The 20,277-nt window shown below is 33.7% G+C and overlaps 2 protein-coding genes across 2 annotated transcripts in view; one reads left to right on the top strand and one right to left on the bottom strand.

Moving 5' to 3' along the window:
- Positions 1–1,087: 1,087 nt before the first annotated feature.
- Positions 1,088–4,111, top strand: LOC140755156 (chitin deacetylase 8-like). The gene is made up of 6 exons (XM_073090365.1): positions 1,088–1,268; positions 1,631–1,940; positions 2,026–2,293; positions 2,390–2,576; positions 3,088–3,225; positions 4,037–4,111. Exons 1-6 carry the CDS (start codon positions 1,095–1,097, stop codon positions 4,109–4,111), a joined length of 1,152 nt encoding a protein of 383 aa, XP_072946466.1. The 5' UTR covers positions 1,088–1,094.
- A 791-nt stretch (positions 4,112–4,902) lies between these two features.
- The window catches only part of LOC140755181 (protein Wnt-4), a 107,012-nt gene continuing 91,637 nt past the window's right edge, over positions 4,903–20,277 (bottom strand). The window contains exons 3-8 of the mRNA XM_073090400.1: positions 19,458–19,578; positions 10,689–10,846; positions 9,761–9,868; positions 8,552–8,698; positions 8,120–8,247; positions 4,903–7,131 (exon numbers count right to left, since the gene is read on the bottom strand). Of these exons, the coding sequence (XP_072946501.1) occupies positions 6,930–7,131; positions 8,120–8,247; positions 8,552–8,698; positions 9,761–9,868; positions 10,689–10,846; positions 19,458–19,578 (864 nt within the window). The 3' untranslated portion in view covers positions 4,903–6,929. The remainder of the gene's footprint in view (positions 7,132–8,119; positions 8,248–8,551; positions 8,699–9,760; positions 9,869–10,688; positions 10,847–19,457; positions 19,579–20,277) is intronic.

Raw genomic sequence — 20,277 nt, 5'->3', positions numbered from 1 at the left:
TATGTTTCAACAAATAAGATTATTATTGGTGTAGGATGGTTAATTATAGAATGAAGAATACAAAAAATAATCACCAAAATGCTATTGCTGCTATACCTTACCTAATCATAATTATAATATATGATTATAATAAGTTTGGGAATTTATTACGTAATTATTGCCAAGAATTAACAAGATACAAAAATTTGAAAAAAACGGTCGAGGGACTACATTTAGATGAAGAGGTTGATTCCAACAAATTTTCATTAATCATAGCCAAGAACACCCGCGGTCAAGCTACCGACACATAGATATCCCTCTCTTATATCCAACTTTATTTTGAACAAACGGAATGAACCATCGTCAACCTATAACCATCCCAACAAATGGGCACGTGTCTCCTATTAGAGTGAGAAGGACTTAGACAAAAGTCCACTGAGCTGACAAAGTGCGAAATTTTTTTTAGATGATCCACCTGATGGTACTTGAGATACTTTTGAGAATATTATTCTAAAATGTCCTTGATCGTTAAAACAATTCATAATTAATGTATAATGCGTACGTGACCTTGAAAAATCATAGATGCACAGCATCCCAGCAGCAGCATTTGACCCTCATACTCCTCAATTAAGAGACTGTATTGTAAGCATTAGGCTATTGCTACTTCATTAGGAATTTTCGTTACTAATCTTTGTGTAATGGTCAGGTATGCATTGGAAACAATATGCCATTGTAAGATGTTTAGTCTATTTCAAGACTAAAGATAATAACGCTTCCGATAAAATTATCCAGTCAATTAATAAGCTGTAGTACAAACCTACTTAACTTCTGACGCTCTTTCTAGTTTTGGCGAAAATCCCGCAGAAATAGGTACCTTTACCTTAAATCACATTAACCTAAATCTTAAATTATTCATCAAACAATTTTTTGACTATCAGATTTATTTTCCACCGATAAGATAAAACCGCATAAAAACGCATAGATCTGTTTGAGATTATCGGTAGCGATTTCATCGAAATGAGTCGATACTATCTTATTTAAGAATTTATGATAATTGTTTTGGCATATAAATTAGGGAAAGACAAAATACTGAATACTCCTTGACGGTAGCGAAAATGAAGTGGGCGGTAGTGATATTCACGCTACTAGTAGCATCAGCTATTGCTGAAGAAGCTAGAAGAAATCTGAATCTTGCTACAGAATGTGATGAAGCCAGATGCCAGCTTCCACGCTGCAGATGCTCGGGAACAGACATTCCTGGTGGTTTGAACCCAAGAGACACGCCGCAGGTTGGTTTTAAAACATTTTTTCTTTATTCTCACTTGAATAAAACAAAAACCTATAAGGTTTTCAAAACAGTGTTCAAAGTGTTCTAAACATTAATGTAACTTTTCGAAATGTGTGACTCTTAAATTATAATATAATAATAGTGCTTAAGGAGAAAATGTTATTTCTCATTAATCTTACATTTTCAAAGAGATTTAAACTTAAAACAATTTATATAATGTAATTCCTTAACCTTATTCAATAGTATCTTTGTATATATATTTCCAAAAAGGTTGCTGTGGCGCATAAAACTTGACTGAATGTAATATGTAATATTCTATACATACCTAATCCAGAAAATAATTATTATAAATTATTTTTCCAGCTAGTTCTTCTGACTTTCGATGATGGTGTTAACACTCTCAACATTGAAAAATACCGAAGTTTGTACGGCCGTAGAAACAGGGATGGCTGCCCAATAGGCATAACATACTTCGTCAACCACGAGTACACTAACTACAAATTGGTCAATGAGCTGTACAATAATGGCTTTGAAATTGCCCTCCATTCGATCACTCACCAAACTCCTCAGTCTTACTGGGCTGGTGCAACATATGAGACAATGATGCGCGAATTCGGTCATCAAAGATGGCAAATGTCGTACTTTGCGAACATTCCTATCAACACTATTCGTGGTATGTATGTCATGTTCATTGTACATATATCCATCTATTCAATAGATTCTATTGACGTTTAAGTAATTATGAATTTTCATTTAAGGAATGCGCATACCTTACCTTCAAATGTCTGGCAACTCTAGCTTCCAAGTGATGAACACTGCTGGTCTTACTTATGACTCCAGCTGGCCTACATCCCAATTCGTCAATCCTGGTCTCTGGCCTTACACCTTAGACTACGCCTCGACTCAAGACTGCATGATGCCTCCATGCCCAACAGCATCCATACCCGGCCCATGGGTTCTTCCTATGGTAACGTGGACCGATATGAGAGGCTTCCCGTGCTCTTATGTCGACGCTTGCATCTTTAGGTATGATAATATCATTTTTAATTTATTTCCACACAATGTTTAACATTGCCTTTAAAAGCCATATGACCTAACTTTAAATATTGTTACGATATGCAGACCTGACGACAACGATGAAGAGGGCTGGTTCCGTTTTATGATGAACAATTTCGAGAGGCAGTACAGAGGCAACCGAGCTCCGTTTGGCTTTTATGTCCACGAGTGGCTTATCTCCACCAACCCAGCTATCAGTAGAGCTTTTACGAGATTTTTAGATTTGCTCAACAGCCTTCATGATGTTTTCATGGTTAGTTCAATATCATTTTATAGTTAACTTGAGCTGTCTACTAAATCAGTTTCCAGTTTCCTCCTTCAACACTAGGTAATTCCTCTATTGCATGTACTTAAGATGAAGGTAAGTAAACTATGGGCGTGTTCACTGTTCGTGTAGACCGAGCTCTTTATAGATAATCTTATGTCCACTCAACTGTAATAGTGTTATTATTACAGTTATCCATTTTTGAATCGATAGCCCTAATTTTTAATTTTCCCTAATTTCTGATCCTATGACTGAATTTTACTTAATTTCAACTATCAGAAGCATTAAAAATACAAAACCAAATGCTATTACGAGTTTTTAGTAAACTTTTATATCCGACTTCGTATCTGGCTATAAGGTCAATTTAAATAAAAGTATGAAGCTTAGACATTGGTTTACTGCTGAATAGAAATAAAAAAATTTGACGCAACGGATTAACAGAATTCTACATAGTTTTACGACTTGTGTGCTTATTGTGTGACTAATTGTGTCATTACAGGTAAATGGAAGTGAAGCAATCGAATGGATGCGCAACCCGATGACAGTCGAGGAATTCGCGAGGAAACCTTGCAGGCAAAGAATCGTTGCTCCCTGCATACCAAGGACCTGTGGTCCCTTGAGCGCAGAGCATACTACTGTAAGTTGTACCTTCATTCGTCTAATATCCTTCCCTTTTTTTGAATATTCTGCTATTCTTTTTTCATTCTTCATTTCTTTTACAATTTTTGTAACGAAAGTGCCAATAGTGGCCAATACGTGTAATCAACCACAAAGGTGGACAAGAATCCTCTTAGTTTAGCACACAAGTGCGTTGATAACTATAATGAGTTTATCAATATGTAACATAATGCAAATAGTATTGTAACAAATTAAAATTCTGTAAACTAGAAAAAACACCTTGTTAAAGTAAAACTAGGTGTGACGATTATGCCACCGCAGATTAAAAGACTTGAAGAGTAGGTTGCACAATGTAACGTTAACTTTAGAATAAAAAGTCTAACCTGCCGTAAATCTACGGCTGAGTAAATCTCAGGATACACCATTTTAGTAACGGTTAACAGAACATAATACATAACCAACACAAGATTAACCAGTCGATTTCTTGCGGTAAAAGTTTTGTCAACTACCGTACCTGTCAGCGTCGACTAAAAATTGTGTTGACAGTAACACATGACAGTTACACATGACCTTTGAAACTAATACGAGAAATAACTTGATGCAACATAGAATTGTTACATTCCATAGCTATCGTCAGAGTTAGTGTTATAGTTAACTTTAAAGCAAACTTAACTGTCCTTAGGTGCAACCTACCCTAAACATTCTGCCAACATACAAAATTACGAGCAATAAATTGATATAATCGTAATAGAAATAGATTTAATAATGCTTTCTTCTAAACATTCGGCGCTCGTGGCAAACTTTATTTTTAATATGTTTCTGCTTTTTAGATAAGCTACTGGATGGAAGTATGCACCGAGTGCCCCAATGTGTACCCCTGGATTGATAATCCTTTTGGTAGATAGTTAAATATATAAACTTTAAAAACAAATCATATTTTATGAATAAACTTCTAAAATGTTTATATATGTTTGATTTTCTTCGAACCTAGTATGGAGATTAATGGGTGAGTGGTGACGTTGCCGATAGATATCTAAATAACAATAATAGTCTTGTGATTGTTATGTTCAGTATTTCGAAGTGATACTGAACTGGCTAAAATACTTAAAAAAAAGAGTAAATTCAAAATTTTAAATGTTGACATTTCTGACATTACATACATTATACAGACAGTCACAATTCGGAGTTCGTCACGGAACGAGATGTAAATATATTGTATTTATTACGGAGGTCCTGAGGACTTATTCGGAAGTCGCGTGTGTTGCATCAAAGACGACCAAAGAGAGCAGAGCACCATTCTTCGGTATATATATATTGGTTAATCTACGTTTATTCTTACTAGCGCATGAGGATTCTAAATTATAATTCGAATTAATACTAGCGACCTGAAATTCAAACATTTTGGTCCATCGATGATCTCTCGATGTGAGTTCCGAGATTTAAATCCCAAGCTCATTTGATTTTTCACAATTTTAAAACATACATCGCACAAATCATATTACAAATGTACATTAGGAATTTAGATTACTGTTCTTAAATCTGTACATTCATGCTCATCACATCCATATCCTTCGTATTATATTTAATTTAATTTCCATGCCGCCTTCAGCAATTTCTCTATTGCATTAACTAATTTAAATTTACAATTTCTCCAGCTAATAGATATAATTCATGAAAATAAATGAAAAAACAATAATAATTTTCTAATACATTTATTTTACGCAATTTACATCGAGTAGTAACTATTCCATATCCAAAAATGATTATACTAGAAGTCTTTGCCATGACTCTTCTTACAAGGAAGTAAAGGGTTCGAAAGATATTTTTCTAAAATCAAAGCTAAAATTTATGTAATGACTTCAAAGTGTTTAGCGTTAGATTTTTCGAATTATGTTGACGTTTTTTAATTTGATAATAAGGTATGAGTATGTAAAGGAAAGGATGATGATGCTAATGATGCTAGGAAAAATAACAAATAAAGATGAGGCATTAAAGAGAATGATAAAATATAAATGTTTGACGGTTACATAACAAGAACTGAATAAAAAGGTAGCCACTGTAATACGCATATTTTTCACGAAGATGACAGTAATATATTAAATTTCCGACTGAAACTGATTAAAAACAGTATAAAAAGAAAAGCATGGAATGATTATTAAAACTTATAATCGCCTTTACGTTATCAAAAACACCTCTTCGCTGTCTCTTTCAATATTATTTCATATTTTAAATTTACATTTGTATAAAATTTGGAAAAAGAAGTCATATCTTATTATATTAAAAGCTTAGGCAAATTTACTCAGCAAAAATTTACCAATACATTGCATTGAAAGAAAAGTAGGCAAGTAAGATCATAATTTTATTCTTAATAATGAGGAAATTAGTAAACATTGTCTCCTTACTTAATTTAACATTTGGTATGGACTTGTTCAAATTGAAAGGGAATAGTCTCTTAATTACTAGGCATTAATTACAATTTATCAAATTTGGAAAATTGTACAATATCAATTAAATATTTGACACATTTAAGAGAAATGGCAAGTCTAAGTAGATATAGGTAAAAGGTACCTTTATAAGATCGAGGACAAAAATAACTATGGATTATTTACAAATGCAAATAGCCACAATACAATAGTTAAAAATTTCATACACATCGAAGAACTACAAATTTCAGTTGGGTATGTCATCGCTAACGTTATAAAGCTATCACAATCTACTACAATAAGTTACTAACTTAATATTTATTTACAAAGATCTAGTCGTAGTATAACTATTACACTAAGAGTTCAAACATGATGCCATTAATAACGATGTAACAATGCTTGAAACTTTCCATCTGAGGTAGAACGCAAAAATAAATTACTTCTAATAAGTACATATAGTGCTAACATTATTTACAGTTGATGGTAAAAGTACAATAGAAACTAAAATAGATTCTGTTAGAGCCGTTCAAAATCTTAAAAATAATTCTGATCTAACAACTAAGGTAAGTTATCCGCCTATTCGTATATTAACAAAATACTTATTTACAACTTTGTACATGGTAAAACGTAAAATAAAATAAGTTAATATAATACTGTAAATAATTTTAAAGCTTATCATCAGAAGATTCATATATAAATACTATTAAGACTCTAATTAATTAAAACAAATCAGTCCGTTAATATTGTTTTAAGTTTGAAGAACATTTTGACAAGAACATAACAAATAGTCTTGAAGAAACTAACGTATATTCTACAACAACACATATATCTAGTTAAGGACGTAGTATTGATGATAGTAAAAATTCTTAAAGAGATTTCATAAAAGCATTACATACTAAATTCACTTGCATGAAATGTATATCTCAACAATTAGAACAACTCTACATGAAACCATTACTTTTCTTTTGATAGTTATTTCTACTTTTATATTTAGGTTAAAATTTACTTCTATCATATAAGATAGCAATATCAAGCATATTTTTAATAGATCTAATGGCAAGAGTATAAAAACAAAACTGTCTCAGTCCTAATGATCTCTCAATAACTTAAGCATTAGTATTAAAATGAATCAAAAATCTGTAATTATAGTAATGGCAGTAAGTATTATTAGGATTGATTTTTCAAACATTCGTAACCGTTCATAAAAACTGTTTCGTGCAAATATTTTATGAAACTCAACTATGTATTACGATATCCATTATTAGAATCAACTTTCAAAAATTCATTTGTGTTGGTAAAGTTAATTGCAAACGTGATGATCTTTTTTGTACCGGCAAATCTCACAATGAACCCGACAGCACCATACAAAGCGGCATCTGCATTTCTCCTCGTGGTCTCTTACACGGGTTTGGTAGCCTCTTCCACAGCATAGCAAGCGACAGCCGTCGAGACCAGCTGATGTGCGGTTACAGGTGCGCCCTCGAGTACCAAGGATACCAAGCCTGGAATGATAAAGTTATTTTTAATCTTTATAAAATGGGAAGATTGAAATGGTGAAATGTGATCTATAAGATGAAGGTTTTATTCAAATAGAGACGCCTCAAAGGCTAGTAATCATATTTACTAAATAGATAAACTTTTATCGTTATTTATATGCTACTACGAACCAGTAGGTACGTCTTATGAACGATATAATGATATCGATGATATTTTTCTATTGATTTAATCATATATTTATTGTTTATTTTTTGATTATTATCGACAAAGAGGCGAAGTCGGCAAATTCTTTACACGTATCTTAAACGATATTTATTAGAATTTTATGTTATTTCATGATGATAGTTGATATTAATTAATTAATGTTACAATTATATATATAAAGATAACTAATGATTAATGAAACCTTATAATCATTATGAACTACTAGTTTTCAAGAATCGAATTGATATGACGTGTATAAAAATCCAAATTTGATAAGATATCCACATTTTAAATGTGCCGCATGAATCACAATCGGGCACTGATATCGCAATAAATACTTATTACTGATTTTATTTTTCCAATTAAGATATGATATAATGAAAAATAAAAAGAGTAGGAGGGTTATAACTTCTTAAGCCGACGACGATAAATAAACTATAGATATACGTGTTTCCAACAACATATAATATCATATGTAAGGGGCAAGTACTGCCCGATAACCATCTTTCATCATTAATTTATAATCATCCCCAGATAGGATTATCAAGCTCTACCAGGAACCTGCCTTAAATGATACACGCTACGTATAAAATAATATACGCGGCGTTCCAACTTACTCCTCAGGAATAGCTTCGTAACTCAGTATATCCGTTACACACCTTTCAATCCACAGCGCGACACTTATCGTTCAAAGGAAATATGTGTGGCGATGGTACCCACTGAGTCAAATCAAGAAGACTTTTGTCGTATATTTCTTATTATTTTAAGAACTTTTAAAAATGTACTTACTCTTCATTTGGTTCACAGTAATCCGGCGAATCTTCCAGGTAAACTAGATCAGTTTTGTTTGGTTTCTTCATATCAGGATGTAAAGGGCGCAATTTCCGTATGTTTTTGCCTCTTTTCCTTTCGACCACCTGAAATTATTGATATCGTATACATTAGCTCAACACTCAACTTCAGCAACATTAAGCTTTGTTTTGTGAGTTTGATATAATAGTTGTTATTAATAATTCTATTCAACATTGTGTTTTTGTAGGCAGAATTTGTAAAATTTTGATCTTTGGTGGGCAAAAATTTGGAAATCAATTTGAAATGTATACCTTAAAAAATCAAGTTAAGAGGAATAATGGAAAATATGCAATTTTTATTATTATTTATTTCGTGTTATACTTCAAAATGTATTGTCTTTCATTAGCTGAATTAGTGCAATTGCCCAACCTTAACATGCGAAGCACCCTCATATCTGGTAGTGAGGGCATCACCAACAACCCTCAGCTGAGGCAGCCTGCGCCAGCACACCCTGACGGAGCAGGAGCCGGACATCCCGTGGCATTTGCACACGCGTTGCATCCGACCACGGACAGCCTGGAATTTGAAAAGGATTTTTGATGTAAAACATCTATAGCCGCACGTAAAACCGTCGTCACGCTATACGATGGTATATATAAACAGTCTATATGCAGTAGTGTGTACGGTATGGCGACACGTCGCCATGCGCAATCGAATTCAATAAATAGTCATCGTTATCTGGAAAAAAATCGTAATATTTTATTTTATCATTTTGACATATTTACTTCCTATCACAATATGTTCTTTTCTGCATATTACTTTTACAAAATAATGTCGATGTTTCACATCTGCCAGGCGTCCCGTGACGGCTCACATTTTTTTATTAAATAATGTTATTATATAGATGATTTAGTATAGTAAATAGTGTAGTAGTTAAAGTTTTTGTTTATTGTGGAGTTTGTTAAAGTTTTTGTTTCTTGTTAATTTGTTAAGGTTTACAATACCTGTAATCATATTTGGACAATGAAATCTCTTCGTTTTTTAAAAAAAGAAGAATATTTCAGTAATCTTAGTTAGATCCACGGAACAAAAAATACTTTTCTTATTCCGTCGTTAGATCAGTGAATGGATATGAAACAAAATATCCGTCGAGAAAAATCACTTTATGAATAAAATTATACAGTTTTGTCTTTTTCAAAATCGAACCCGCGGCTCCTTTCAGCCATTTTAGCTATCCCCTTATTTGGATCAAATCATCCATGCCTAAATAAATGATGTTTATTAAGAGATGGTGTTTATGTAATTACGTAGGTATATGAGAACGTTTTATTCAAAGATTGTTTGACCGGTCCCCATGAAAATCAAAGAAGATATGCCGCCTTAGTATCTTTTCATGGAGAAGTTTCTTGAGCTTACAACCTTGTCGCTACTCGCCGCTAGATGGCACTATGCACATTAACTTGTATATAACTTTACATGGATCGTCACAAAAATCGGTATACGAAGTCGTAGGTATTTGGACAATATTTTCATAGCTTCTTATCTTCTGCTAGTATTGAATAAGTTAATAATAAAGTTAATAATTAATCACTTAACAGTTATAGTAGAATTACAAATACAATTTTCGACAAGCCCTACCCTTCGTCCAGCCTCGTTGTTGTGCAGATTCATCAGCCCTTCGTCAGTGTTCTTGTCCTCTTTGGCATCCACGAAGTCTCGGCTGAACATTTCTCCGTACCTTATATCCTGGAAATATAATGAAATCAATCATAAATCACCTTCATGAATAATACTATTTTAGTCCGTATCATTTTAATGATAAGATTTAAAAGTGGCAAAACCCTTTCTGGTTCCATTCTGGCGGCACCACTGCCATACTGTTTATAGAATATGATAAGGCATATGTGAGCGACCTCGGGTAGAAATCTAATGATTACAGATGTCCATGGGTGGCAGAAGCCATTATACCTGAGGGTTACTAAGGTCGATTGTCCACCACACTGTCACTGAGCCGATTCCGAGAACGAGATTATTTTGGGGCCGATTTTAAAATGTCGTGACGGCGATAGTTTGTCCACCGCGACTGATATCGGCGGTTTAGTTTGTTGCAGCTGTCACGCGTATGACGGCAGTGTATGGACAAGTTCCAATGTGTTTTATATTGCCGGAACATCGGCCCGTCAAAATCTCGGTGCCGATCTAGCGGTCACGCCAATCTACTGTAAAATATCAAGACAAGCGACTATAGTAAATGTATGTACGCTACATCGGCGCCGTCATTAATTATCGGTATCGGCTCGGTAACGGTTGCGGTGGACAAACAGCGTAAGCTGAAAGGCTGAAAGTACCTATGTCTGTTTTATCATACCCTTCAAACCAAAACACAGCAACGCTTAAAATTGCTGTGATTAATTTAATATAGGTGAGGCTGTGTCGTTCGGAGTCTAAACGCAGAGGATTCTACCTTCAAAATAAATATTACAAAATCTTTGCCTCGTTGCTCGGGCAAGTGTAGCACTTTTATATTTTATAGCACTTATATTAGCCTTTCATTTAGTGTACCCACCTCAGAGCAGCCGCCCCATTGCCAATGTCTCGGCGTGCGTTTCCGAACCCGCGCGTCGCAGGAACACTCGTTGAGTTCCCCGCGGCTGCACGCGCGCGCCACCGCGTGCGCCAACGCCGCGGCGGACAGCGCGTGGACGAACGCTGCTTCGCGGGACTCTGAAATAGAGCAACAGCTTTTTATACCTGAGATTTTATGAGTATATATGAACGAATAACTTATGTAGTAGAACAATAGGTAGGTAAGTAATTTTACTGGCGGAACTCCGAACATTTTCTGCTTATCTGATATTTTTTAAATTTCTCCCTATCATATCGACGGGTCCTACGTATACTGGTGCAAGTGCGTTTTCACAACTTTACAGTAGAGCGAATTGAATGTTCTAATGCGTGTAACTTTAACATTATTCAACGTAGATAGTTAAAATTTTAAAATAGTATAATGGAATCCTTTTGAAAAACAACTGCATTATATGTGAATAATGTTAAAGTTACACGCATTAAAATATTCAAATCGCTCTACTGTAAAGTTGTGAAAACGCACTTGCACCAGTATACGTAGGACGGCTATGTGAACTTGGCACCCGACTTCGGAAAATTGAACTTTTTTTTTATGATTCCTATAGACTATGGTAAGTAGTTGTTTGTAGTAAAAAATATTTCGTTTGTAGTTGCCCCAAAAAAAAAATTGGTGACCTTGAAAAAAATCTCAGCACCCGACTTTGAAAAATCGAACTTTTTTTTTATGATTCCTATAGACTATAGGAAGTAGTTGTTTGTAGTAAAAAAAATTTCGTTTCTAGTTGGCCCAAAAAAAAATTGGTGACCTTGAAAAAAATTCGAATCCGATTTTGAAAAATCGAACGTTTTTTTATGATTCCTATAGACTATAGGAAGTAGTTGTTTGTAGTAAAAAAAATTTCGTTTCTAGTTGGCCCAAAAAAAATTGGTGACCTTGAAAAAAATTCGAATCCGATTTTGAAAAATCGAACGTTTTTTTATGATTCCTATAGACTATAGTGGGTAGTTCCTTAAAGTAACATTCTAATTCAGAAACACAACTAAAAGACTTTGAAAAGTAACCCATGAACCCTAGATTCGATCGAGATTCCAATAAAATTATTACAACTACAAACAAAATTATCGCCAATATTAACAAAAAACAAGTACTACAAACTAAACTTATATACTGCAAACAACATAGCGTTACTACAAACGTAATTATCGCTACTACAAACAAAAATATCGCTACTACAAACGAAATAGACTTACTACAAACAAAAATATCGCTACTTCAATCGAAAAAGAGCTACTACAAACGAATTATCTCCAATATGAACAGAATAAAGTTACTACAAACGGAATTATCCCTACTACAAATGAAATAGTGTTACTACAAACATAAATATAACTACTACAAACGAAATAGAGCTACTACAAACGAGTTATCGCCAATATGAACAGAATAGAGTTACTACAAACGAAATTATCGCTACTACAAACGAAATAGTGTTACTACAAACGAAAATATCACTACTACAAACGAAATAGAGCAACTACAAACGAGTTGTCGCCAATATGAACAGAATAGAGTTACTACAAACGGAATTATCGCTACTACAGACGAAATAGTGTTACTACAAACGAAAATATCACTACTACAAACGAAATAGAGCTACTACAAACGAGTTATCGCCAATATGAACAGAATAGAGTTACTACAAACGAAAATATCGCTACCACAAACGAAATAGTGTTACTACAAACGAAAATATCACTACTACAAACGAAATAGAGCTACTACAAACGAGTTATCGCCAATAAGAACAGAATAGAGTTACTACAAACGAAATTATCGCTACTACAAACGAAATAGTGTTACTACAAACGAAAATATTACAACTACAAACGAAATAGAGCTACTACAAACGAGTTATCGCCAATATGAACAGAATAGAGTTACTACAAACGGAATTATCGCTACTACAAACGAAATAGTGTTACTACAAACGAAAATATCACTACTACAAACGAAATAGAGCTACTACAAACGAGTTATCGCCAATATGAACAGAATAAAGTTACTACAAACGGAATTATCGCTACTACAAACGAAATAGTGTTACTACAACCGAAAATATCACTACTACAAACGAAATAGAGCTACTACAAACGAAATAGTGTTACTACAAACGAAAATATTACAACTACAAACGAAATAGAGCTACTACAAACGAGTTATCGCCAATATTAACAGAATAGAGTTACTACAAACGGAATTATCGCTACTACAAACGGAATTATCGCTACTACAAACGAAATAGTGTTACTACAAACGAAAATATCACTACTACAAACGAAATAGAGCTACTACAAACGAGTTATCGCCAATATGAACAGAATAAAGTTACTACAAACGGAATTATCGCTACTACAAACGAAATATGGGAACTACAAACGTAAATATCGCTACTGCAAACGAAATAGAGCTACTACAAACGAGTTATCGCCAATATGAACAAAGTAGAGTTACTACAAACGTAATTATCGCTACTACAAACGAAATAGGCTTACTACAAACGAAAATATCACTACTGCAAACGAATTATCGCCACTATATTAATCTGTTTATAAACAGAATAGAGTTTGTAAACGGAATTATCGCTATTACAAACGAAATAGAGGAACTACAAGCGAATTTATGTTTATTTTTGCTTCCTGGGTATTCTATTTCTAAGCCCCAAAAGTAATAAAAAATTTAATAACGCAAACAAATTGTTGTAAAATAAAAGAAATATAAAAACGCTACGAACTTATTTCTCAACCTAATATATAGTATTTACTTAACTTATATTAAAATAAATACCTTTATCGCCTTTGATATTTAAGTTTGTTTTTTACACTAAATAATTTGGACGGATAGCTTAAATGTAATTTATGTAATAATGTAAAATACCTTCATCGCCTTTGATATTTAACTTTGTTTTTTACACTTAATAATTTGGATGGATAGTTTAAATGTAATCACGATAAAAATGATTTGATCGGAGTGATATTAAAACATGTAAACATAGCATAGCATGTAACGGAATTTCGGGTAAATAGTGTAGGTACAAAGTAGTGATAGCCTAATGGTTAAGAAACCCGGCATTTTGATCGAGGGGTCCGAGGTTCAAATCCCAGGCACGCACGTCTATTTTTTATAGTTATATGCGCATTAGAAATTAATTAACACTTGATTAAGCAATGAAGAAAAACATCGTTAGGAAACCTGAGATTATATTTACAAATTTTACATACTCGTATCTACATAATAATAATCAATAACGATTTGTTTTTAGTTTTAATTTTAATAGATAATTATCAAAATCAGTCAATTATATATCTACACTAGATGGGCTAACACCAGTATACTATTTCGTTTGTAGTAGCGATAATTTCGTTTGTAGTAACACTATTTCGTTTGTAGTAGCAATAATTCCGTTTGTAGTAAGTCTATTCTGTTCATATTGGCGATAACTCGTTTGTAGTAGCTCTATTTCGTTTGTAGTAGTGATATTTTCGTTTGTAGTAACACTATTTCGTTTGTAGTAGCAATAATTCCGTTTGTAGTAAGTCTATTCTGTTCATATTGGCGATAACTCGTTTGTAGTAGCTCTATTTCGTTTGTAGTAGTGATATTTTTGTTTGTAGTAGCAATAGTTCCGTTTGTAGTAACTCTATTCGGTTCATATTGGCGATAACTTGTTTGTTGTAGCTCTATTTCGTTTGTAGTAGTAATATTTTTGTTTGTAGTTCCCCTATTTCGTTTGTAGTAGCAATAATTCCGTTTGTAGTAAGTCTATTCTGTTCATATTGGCGATAACTCGTTTGTGGTAGCTCTATTTCGTTTGTAGTAGTGATATTTTCGTTTGTAGTAACACTATTTCGATTGTGGTAGCGATATTTTCGTTTGTAGTAACTCTATTCTGTTCATATTGGCGATAACTCGTTTGTAGTAGCTCTATTTCGTTTGTAGTAGTGATATTTTCGTTTGTAGTAACACTATTTCGTCTGTAGTAGCGATAATTTCGTTTGTAGTAACTCTATTCTGTTCATATTGGCGATAACTCGTTTGTAGTAGCTCTATTTCGTTTGTAGTAGTTATATTTATGTTTGTAGTAACACTATTTCATTTGTAGTAGGGATAATTCCGTTTGTAGTAACTTTATTCTGTTCATATTGGAGATAATTCGTTTGTAGTAGCTCTTTTTCGATTGAAGTAGCGATATTTTTGTTTGTAGTAAGTCTATTTCGTTTGTAGTAGCGATATTTTTGTTTGTAGTAGCGATAATTACGTTTGTAGTAACGCTATGTTGTTTGCAGTATATAAGTTTAGTTTGTAGTACTTGTTTTTTGTTAATATTGGCGATAATTTTGTTTGTAGTTGTAATAATTTTATTGGAATCTCGATCGAATCTAGGGTTCATGGGTTACTTTTCAAAGTCTTTTAGTTGTGTTTCTGAATTAGTTTTATCAAAAGAATGTTACTTTAAGGAACTACCCACTATAGTCTATAGGAATCATAAAAAAACGTTCGATTTTTCAAAATCGGATTCGAATTTTTTTCAAGGTCACCAATTTTTTTTTGGGCCAACTACAAACGAAATTTTTTTTACTACAAACAACTACTTCCTATAGTCTATAGGAATCATAAAAAAAAAGTTCGATTTTTCAAAGTCGGGTGCTGAGATTTTTTTCAAGGTCACCAATTTTTTTTTTGGGGCAACTACAAACGAAATATTTTTTACTACAAACAACTACTTACCATAGTCTATAAGAATCATAAAAAAAAAGTTCAATTTTCCGAAGTCGGGTGCCAAGTTCACATAGCCTACGTAGGACCCGTCGATATTAAAACTCATAATTCATTCATTCAGATTTTTTCACTATCGTTTAAAAATATGGCACCATATATTTTTATCATATTCGTTTACTTTGAAGTGTCATTAATTACTTAACATTTTCGAAACTTTCAATGTATGTAGAAATTGTCAAATGTCGTTCTTTAATGGGCAAAACATTGAATATATTAATTAACTAAGTGACGGTTGCGAGTCCTTAAATGTTTAATGTGATGTTTTAAATATAAATTTACCTATTTAAACACAAATAGTCATAATCAGATGACATGGTTTGGTATTTTGGGTTTAATTTCCTTATTATTATTTAGTACATACTTATTGTAACGTGTCATAAAAATAACTATTAAAGGGCAGCTTGATATAATCATATGGACTCCCGTTTATTATCGAAGCTTATTGCACATTCCGTAGAGGAAACAATGATTCTGAATTAAACTGGCATGCTATTTTTCGAAAATCCATAAATAGGTTCACTGACCGCCTATTGTAACCAGATTAGCAAGACCCCTGCAACGGTGTACTAAACCAACAAACGCATAAAACTCTATTCCTTATACGAGATGCGAGGGGGCTAATTATATTGGTTATTTTGTCAGTATGGTAAACAAACTGAGGCGCTCAGTCAACAGGTCCACACGTGATTTCAGTAATCGACATCGGAAAATAAACATGAACCATGAAAGAACTTCCCTGAAAATTATCTTGAAGTGGACTGATACGAAGCATTGTTGGTTAAAAATAATCTGTTTTGTTTAAATTTTAATCGCTCGTTAGATGTAGAATGCTTTGGATCGTTAGATGAAGTGATCGAATGTAAGACAAAAATGAAGAATCTATCTAAACTTTGTCTAACATATTGAAAGATAATGGGTAGTATCTGAGATTAGTAAAGATTACTCACTCCTAACAAGAAATTGATCCCAGTTTTGAGAATTGAAATAGTTGCGTAAAAAAGTATTGCCACGTCTCCGTGCTAAAATGTGCCTAAAATATTTGAAATAATTATTTACTTATCATGTAAATTACGCAGTATTAGTTATTTATTCGTAAATTTTCTCTAAAAATGTTTTTATTTGTCAAGAATTAAAAAAAAAGAACTTACTAATAAGCCGTTTGTGGCTTCATTCAATTTCAAGGCAGCGAAGTATCTTTTCTAATCTATGGGTAGTATGAAGAAATTGTGAAATACAAGTCTTAGGTACGCAAATATTTTATAGATTGATGATCTACTGAATAATTTGAGAAATTGCCAAATTTCGATCTTAAGGTAAGAGCTCTGTGGTCCGTCTCCGAAGGAATCTCCACAAATATTTCCGCCTAATAACACTGTGCAGTGTTAAGCGCTGCTGTATTCCGTAATGAAGGGATAGCAATGCACCTGTGGCCGACCTCAGGTAGGAGTCTAATCTTATCAAGGGTTGATTACTGATGTCCATAGACGTAAGTACACACTTACAATCAGGACTGCGTGCTCATTTACTTCTATATTATAAACTCTTCTTATTTACTACTGCTGCTATAATATTCAAACCAATGTTTGTGTTAATTTTGTAGTGTTTAAATTCAAATCCCATTTATTGAAAATTGATTCATATAGAAAGTCAACTTTTTGAAAGTCAACAAACTACCACCGCTTCGCCAGGTGTTTCACTATGAGGAAGAAGCGGCGTAAAAAACTAAAAATACTAGTTTCTAACTGGCAATAGTTTCAAAACACAAACATTTCATTGTTCAAAAACAGTCCCTTAGTATGAGTTTCACGTTTTAACAAAAATGACTGTTTTTGTATTTGTTTACGTATTTGCCCATACATTTCCAATCAGCGCCCCTAGCGGACTGTATCAGAACTGATTGGAAATATATGAGAAATACGTAAATAAATACAAAAACAGTATTTTTTAAAAACGTAAAGACTCATACTAAGGGTACAGTTTAAGTTCTCAAGCCATGTAGGTAAGTAAAACAAAACAAGCTTATCACTTCCGTCAAACGGTCAGAGCGTTAAACCGTGGTTAAAATAAACCGTCACAAAACAGCTCAAATAACAGTCACTCATTCATGAACTGGGCACTTGTGGCTCTGTAAAATTTGTGCTGATTCCGACTATAGGGCGACTATACATGTTCGATTTATAGACTAACATTGCGATTGCTCGACTTAAATTTTTATGACATTTTTAAAGTTGCCCTTATAAAAAGACCTTTTATAAAATAATGGGAATGATTTATTTAATGACTATTAAAGAAAGTTTATTAGTATTTTACCCAACAGCCGAGGGTAATGTTTTTCAATCGTATGTATGTTGTATTCTTTGGCATACAATCCAAACGTCTTGATGAATTTCAACATAAGGAGTGTCGTGTGATTTGCCTTAATTGTGGGAGAAACATAGGGTATATTTCGAGCGGTTTGACTTTTTTATGTTTTAATAATAATTTTATATTTTATTAATACTTCTTAAATTGAAATTATAACATTCGCATTTCGCCCGTATCTCACTTAAACCATAAGATAAAAAAATATTATATACAATAAATAGCATACGAGAAAAACAAAGAGTGAAATAAAAACATCTTAAGCATCCTAAGCTCTTAAGCATCATCATACAAATACGAATGAAACGAGTGGAACTTTTAAGCATAATCGATATGTTAACGGAATGCAACATATCAATTTTGTATGACCTAATAAGCCATAACAAAATGTATATTATCAATTATTGTGCGAATAAACGTTTTTTACTTAATTAGCTAAGCTATTTTTTTTTATAATACAGGAGTAACAGACGAGCATGCAGTCCACCTGATGGTAAGTGGCTACTGCCACCCATGGACATCTGTAATCAACCTCAGATAGGATTAGATATTCCTATCTGAGGTCGGCCACAGATGCGCCGCTACCCCTGAGGACTAAGCTCGATCGCCTCGGAAAAGTCTGTCTCCCTTACAACCGGAACACCCTTCAAACCGGAACAAAGCAGCGCCTAACTCTGCTGTTATAAGGCAGAAATAGGTGTGGCGGTGGTGCCGCCGGAGTCGAACCACAAAGGGTTCTACCACCTTAACTTTTGTCATCATAAATATTGCGACTAAAATATGTCTCGTGTGTAACCCGCCTAACTCTCAGGTTGTTACACAAACAGTTGCGACGACAGACGCGCGCTCAAAGCGGCGGGCCCTTTGCTGGCCGACTTCAAAGAACATGTGGCATTCTGACTAGGTTTGTATACATGTTCGGTTATGATTTTATTATTAGAACTTCTGTACACTATATACGGGAGTTTTAAAATTAGTGCACAATTGAGACAGTGCATTGTACAGCTAAAATAACCAAGTGGTTTAAAATTTGGCCTTTTCTGAACACTCTAAATAAGTATGTTTCCCTTACCAAGCCCTTCAAAGCAGAACACGGCAGCGCTTAACACAGTTATTAGGCAGAAGGTGTGACTATAGTGTATCCGGAGTCGAAACATATACACAATACAGAAAACTAATATATTTGAATGTTCTACCATATTTTCGAGTCAAAGTACCAAAGTCGTCAAAAGTAATCAAAAGTAAAGTAAGTAAAAAGTAGTCAAAGTAGTAGGTATAGGCAACGGCATAGTCTACTAATCATTTTTAAACAAAGTATGTACAAATAGTACAATAAACCTTAAGGCGATTTAGGTCTCAGACACTCAGAGTATAAAGTCAAGATATCCAAAAGGACAATAGATATATTCTGGGTCTGAGTGTTTTGTCTGTGTGTGTGTCTAAAGTACCCACAACAAAGGAAATCTTAATGTATTCGAGTGAAATTCTGTCACCTTTTGATACCAAAGTACCAGGGCAACAGTAAACTGTAAGAGGTTTAACGATACTTACTGAACTTGAGGACGCCTCCGAAGATATCAGTGGAGTTCTCAACTGTACTGCAGTTCCACCGACTATGACGGAATTGGTGCTGGCACTCTTCCACGCCCTGCATCGCACCCGTTTGAAGGACCTGGAAGCCAGAATCATTCAAATGAAAAAAATGTAACACGGATCAAGTGATTTGAAAAAAACATGATCACATTTTCAAATTTTAACTTTTTAATGTCCTTGGTGACACCCGAAGAAAATGTACACAGTGATTTACTAACTTGGAGATATTCAATAATTGGCTTTGTGGCAAAGGCTTTCAACGTAATAGTTTAGAAATAGACCGGGCAAGAAAAGTGTCATCCACAAGTTTGCTACCCATTGGTAGTAAGTTGATTATACACTAGCCGCCAATAAATCCAAGATAGTGTAGTGAAAGTTTTTTTTTTTTTTTATAAAATTCTTAACAATGTGTATTGTGTAACCACTCTATAGCCTCATACATTTACGCCCAAAATCGCCATTTAACAATTTCTTCATACTTTTCTAGTATAAGTAGCGTCAGAACAGAAGGTAAAATTGGATAGATTGAGTATTAATAATGGGCGTTACACGTCAATCATCAATCAATCCAAGATAGTGCCAGTGGAAAGCAAAACGAAAGATTATCTGTGAAAGGCTTAACAATGTCTATTCTATAGCCCCATACATTTAATCTCCGTCGCAGTTACATTTCCTACTTTTCCACTACAAATCCCACTAAAATACAAAATTGAGTGCAGAACGCGAAAGCAGACGAAAGCATAAAAGTACTGAAAGGCAATAAAAATTCAAATCATGC

Source organism: Epargyreus clarus, unplaced genomic scaffold (genome assembly GCF_041222505.1).
Source record: "Epargyreus clarus isolate Ecla_fem2 unplaced genomic scaffold, WU_Ecla_fem_2.2 ptg000032l, whole genome shotgun sequence".
Taxonomy (NCBI): domain Eukaryota; kingdom Metazoa; phylum Arthropoda; class Insecta; order Lepidoptera; family Hesperiidae; genus Epargyreus; species Epargyreus clarus.
This window is presented reverse-complemented; position numbering and strand designations above follow the sequence as displayed.

Excerpts from the sequence above, each read along its gene's own strand:
- LOC140755156 (XM_073090365.1), top strand. The coding sequence starts at position 1,095 with ATGAAGTGGGCGGTAGTGATATTCACGCTACTAGTAGCATCAGCTATT. Across the intron at positions 1,269-1,630 it reads ACCCAAGAGACACGCCGCAG|CTAGTTCTTCTGACTTTCGA; the intron begins GTTGGTTTTAAA and ends TTATTTTTCCAG. Across the intron at positions 2,294-2,389 it reads GTCGACGCTTGCATCTTTAG|ACCTGACGACAACGATGAAG; the intron begins GTATGATAATAT and ends TACGATATGCAG.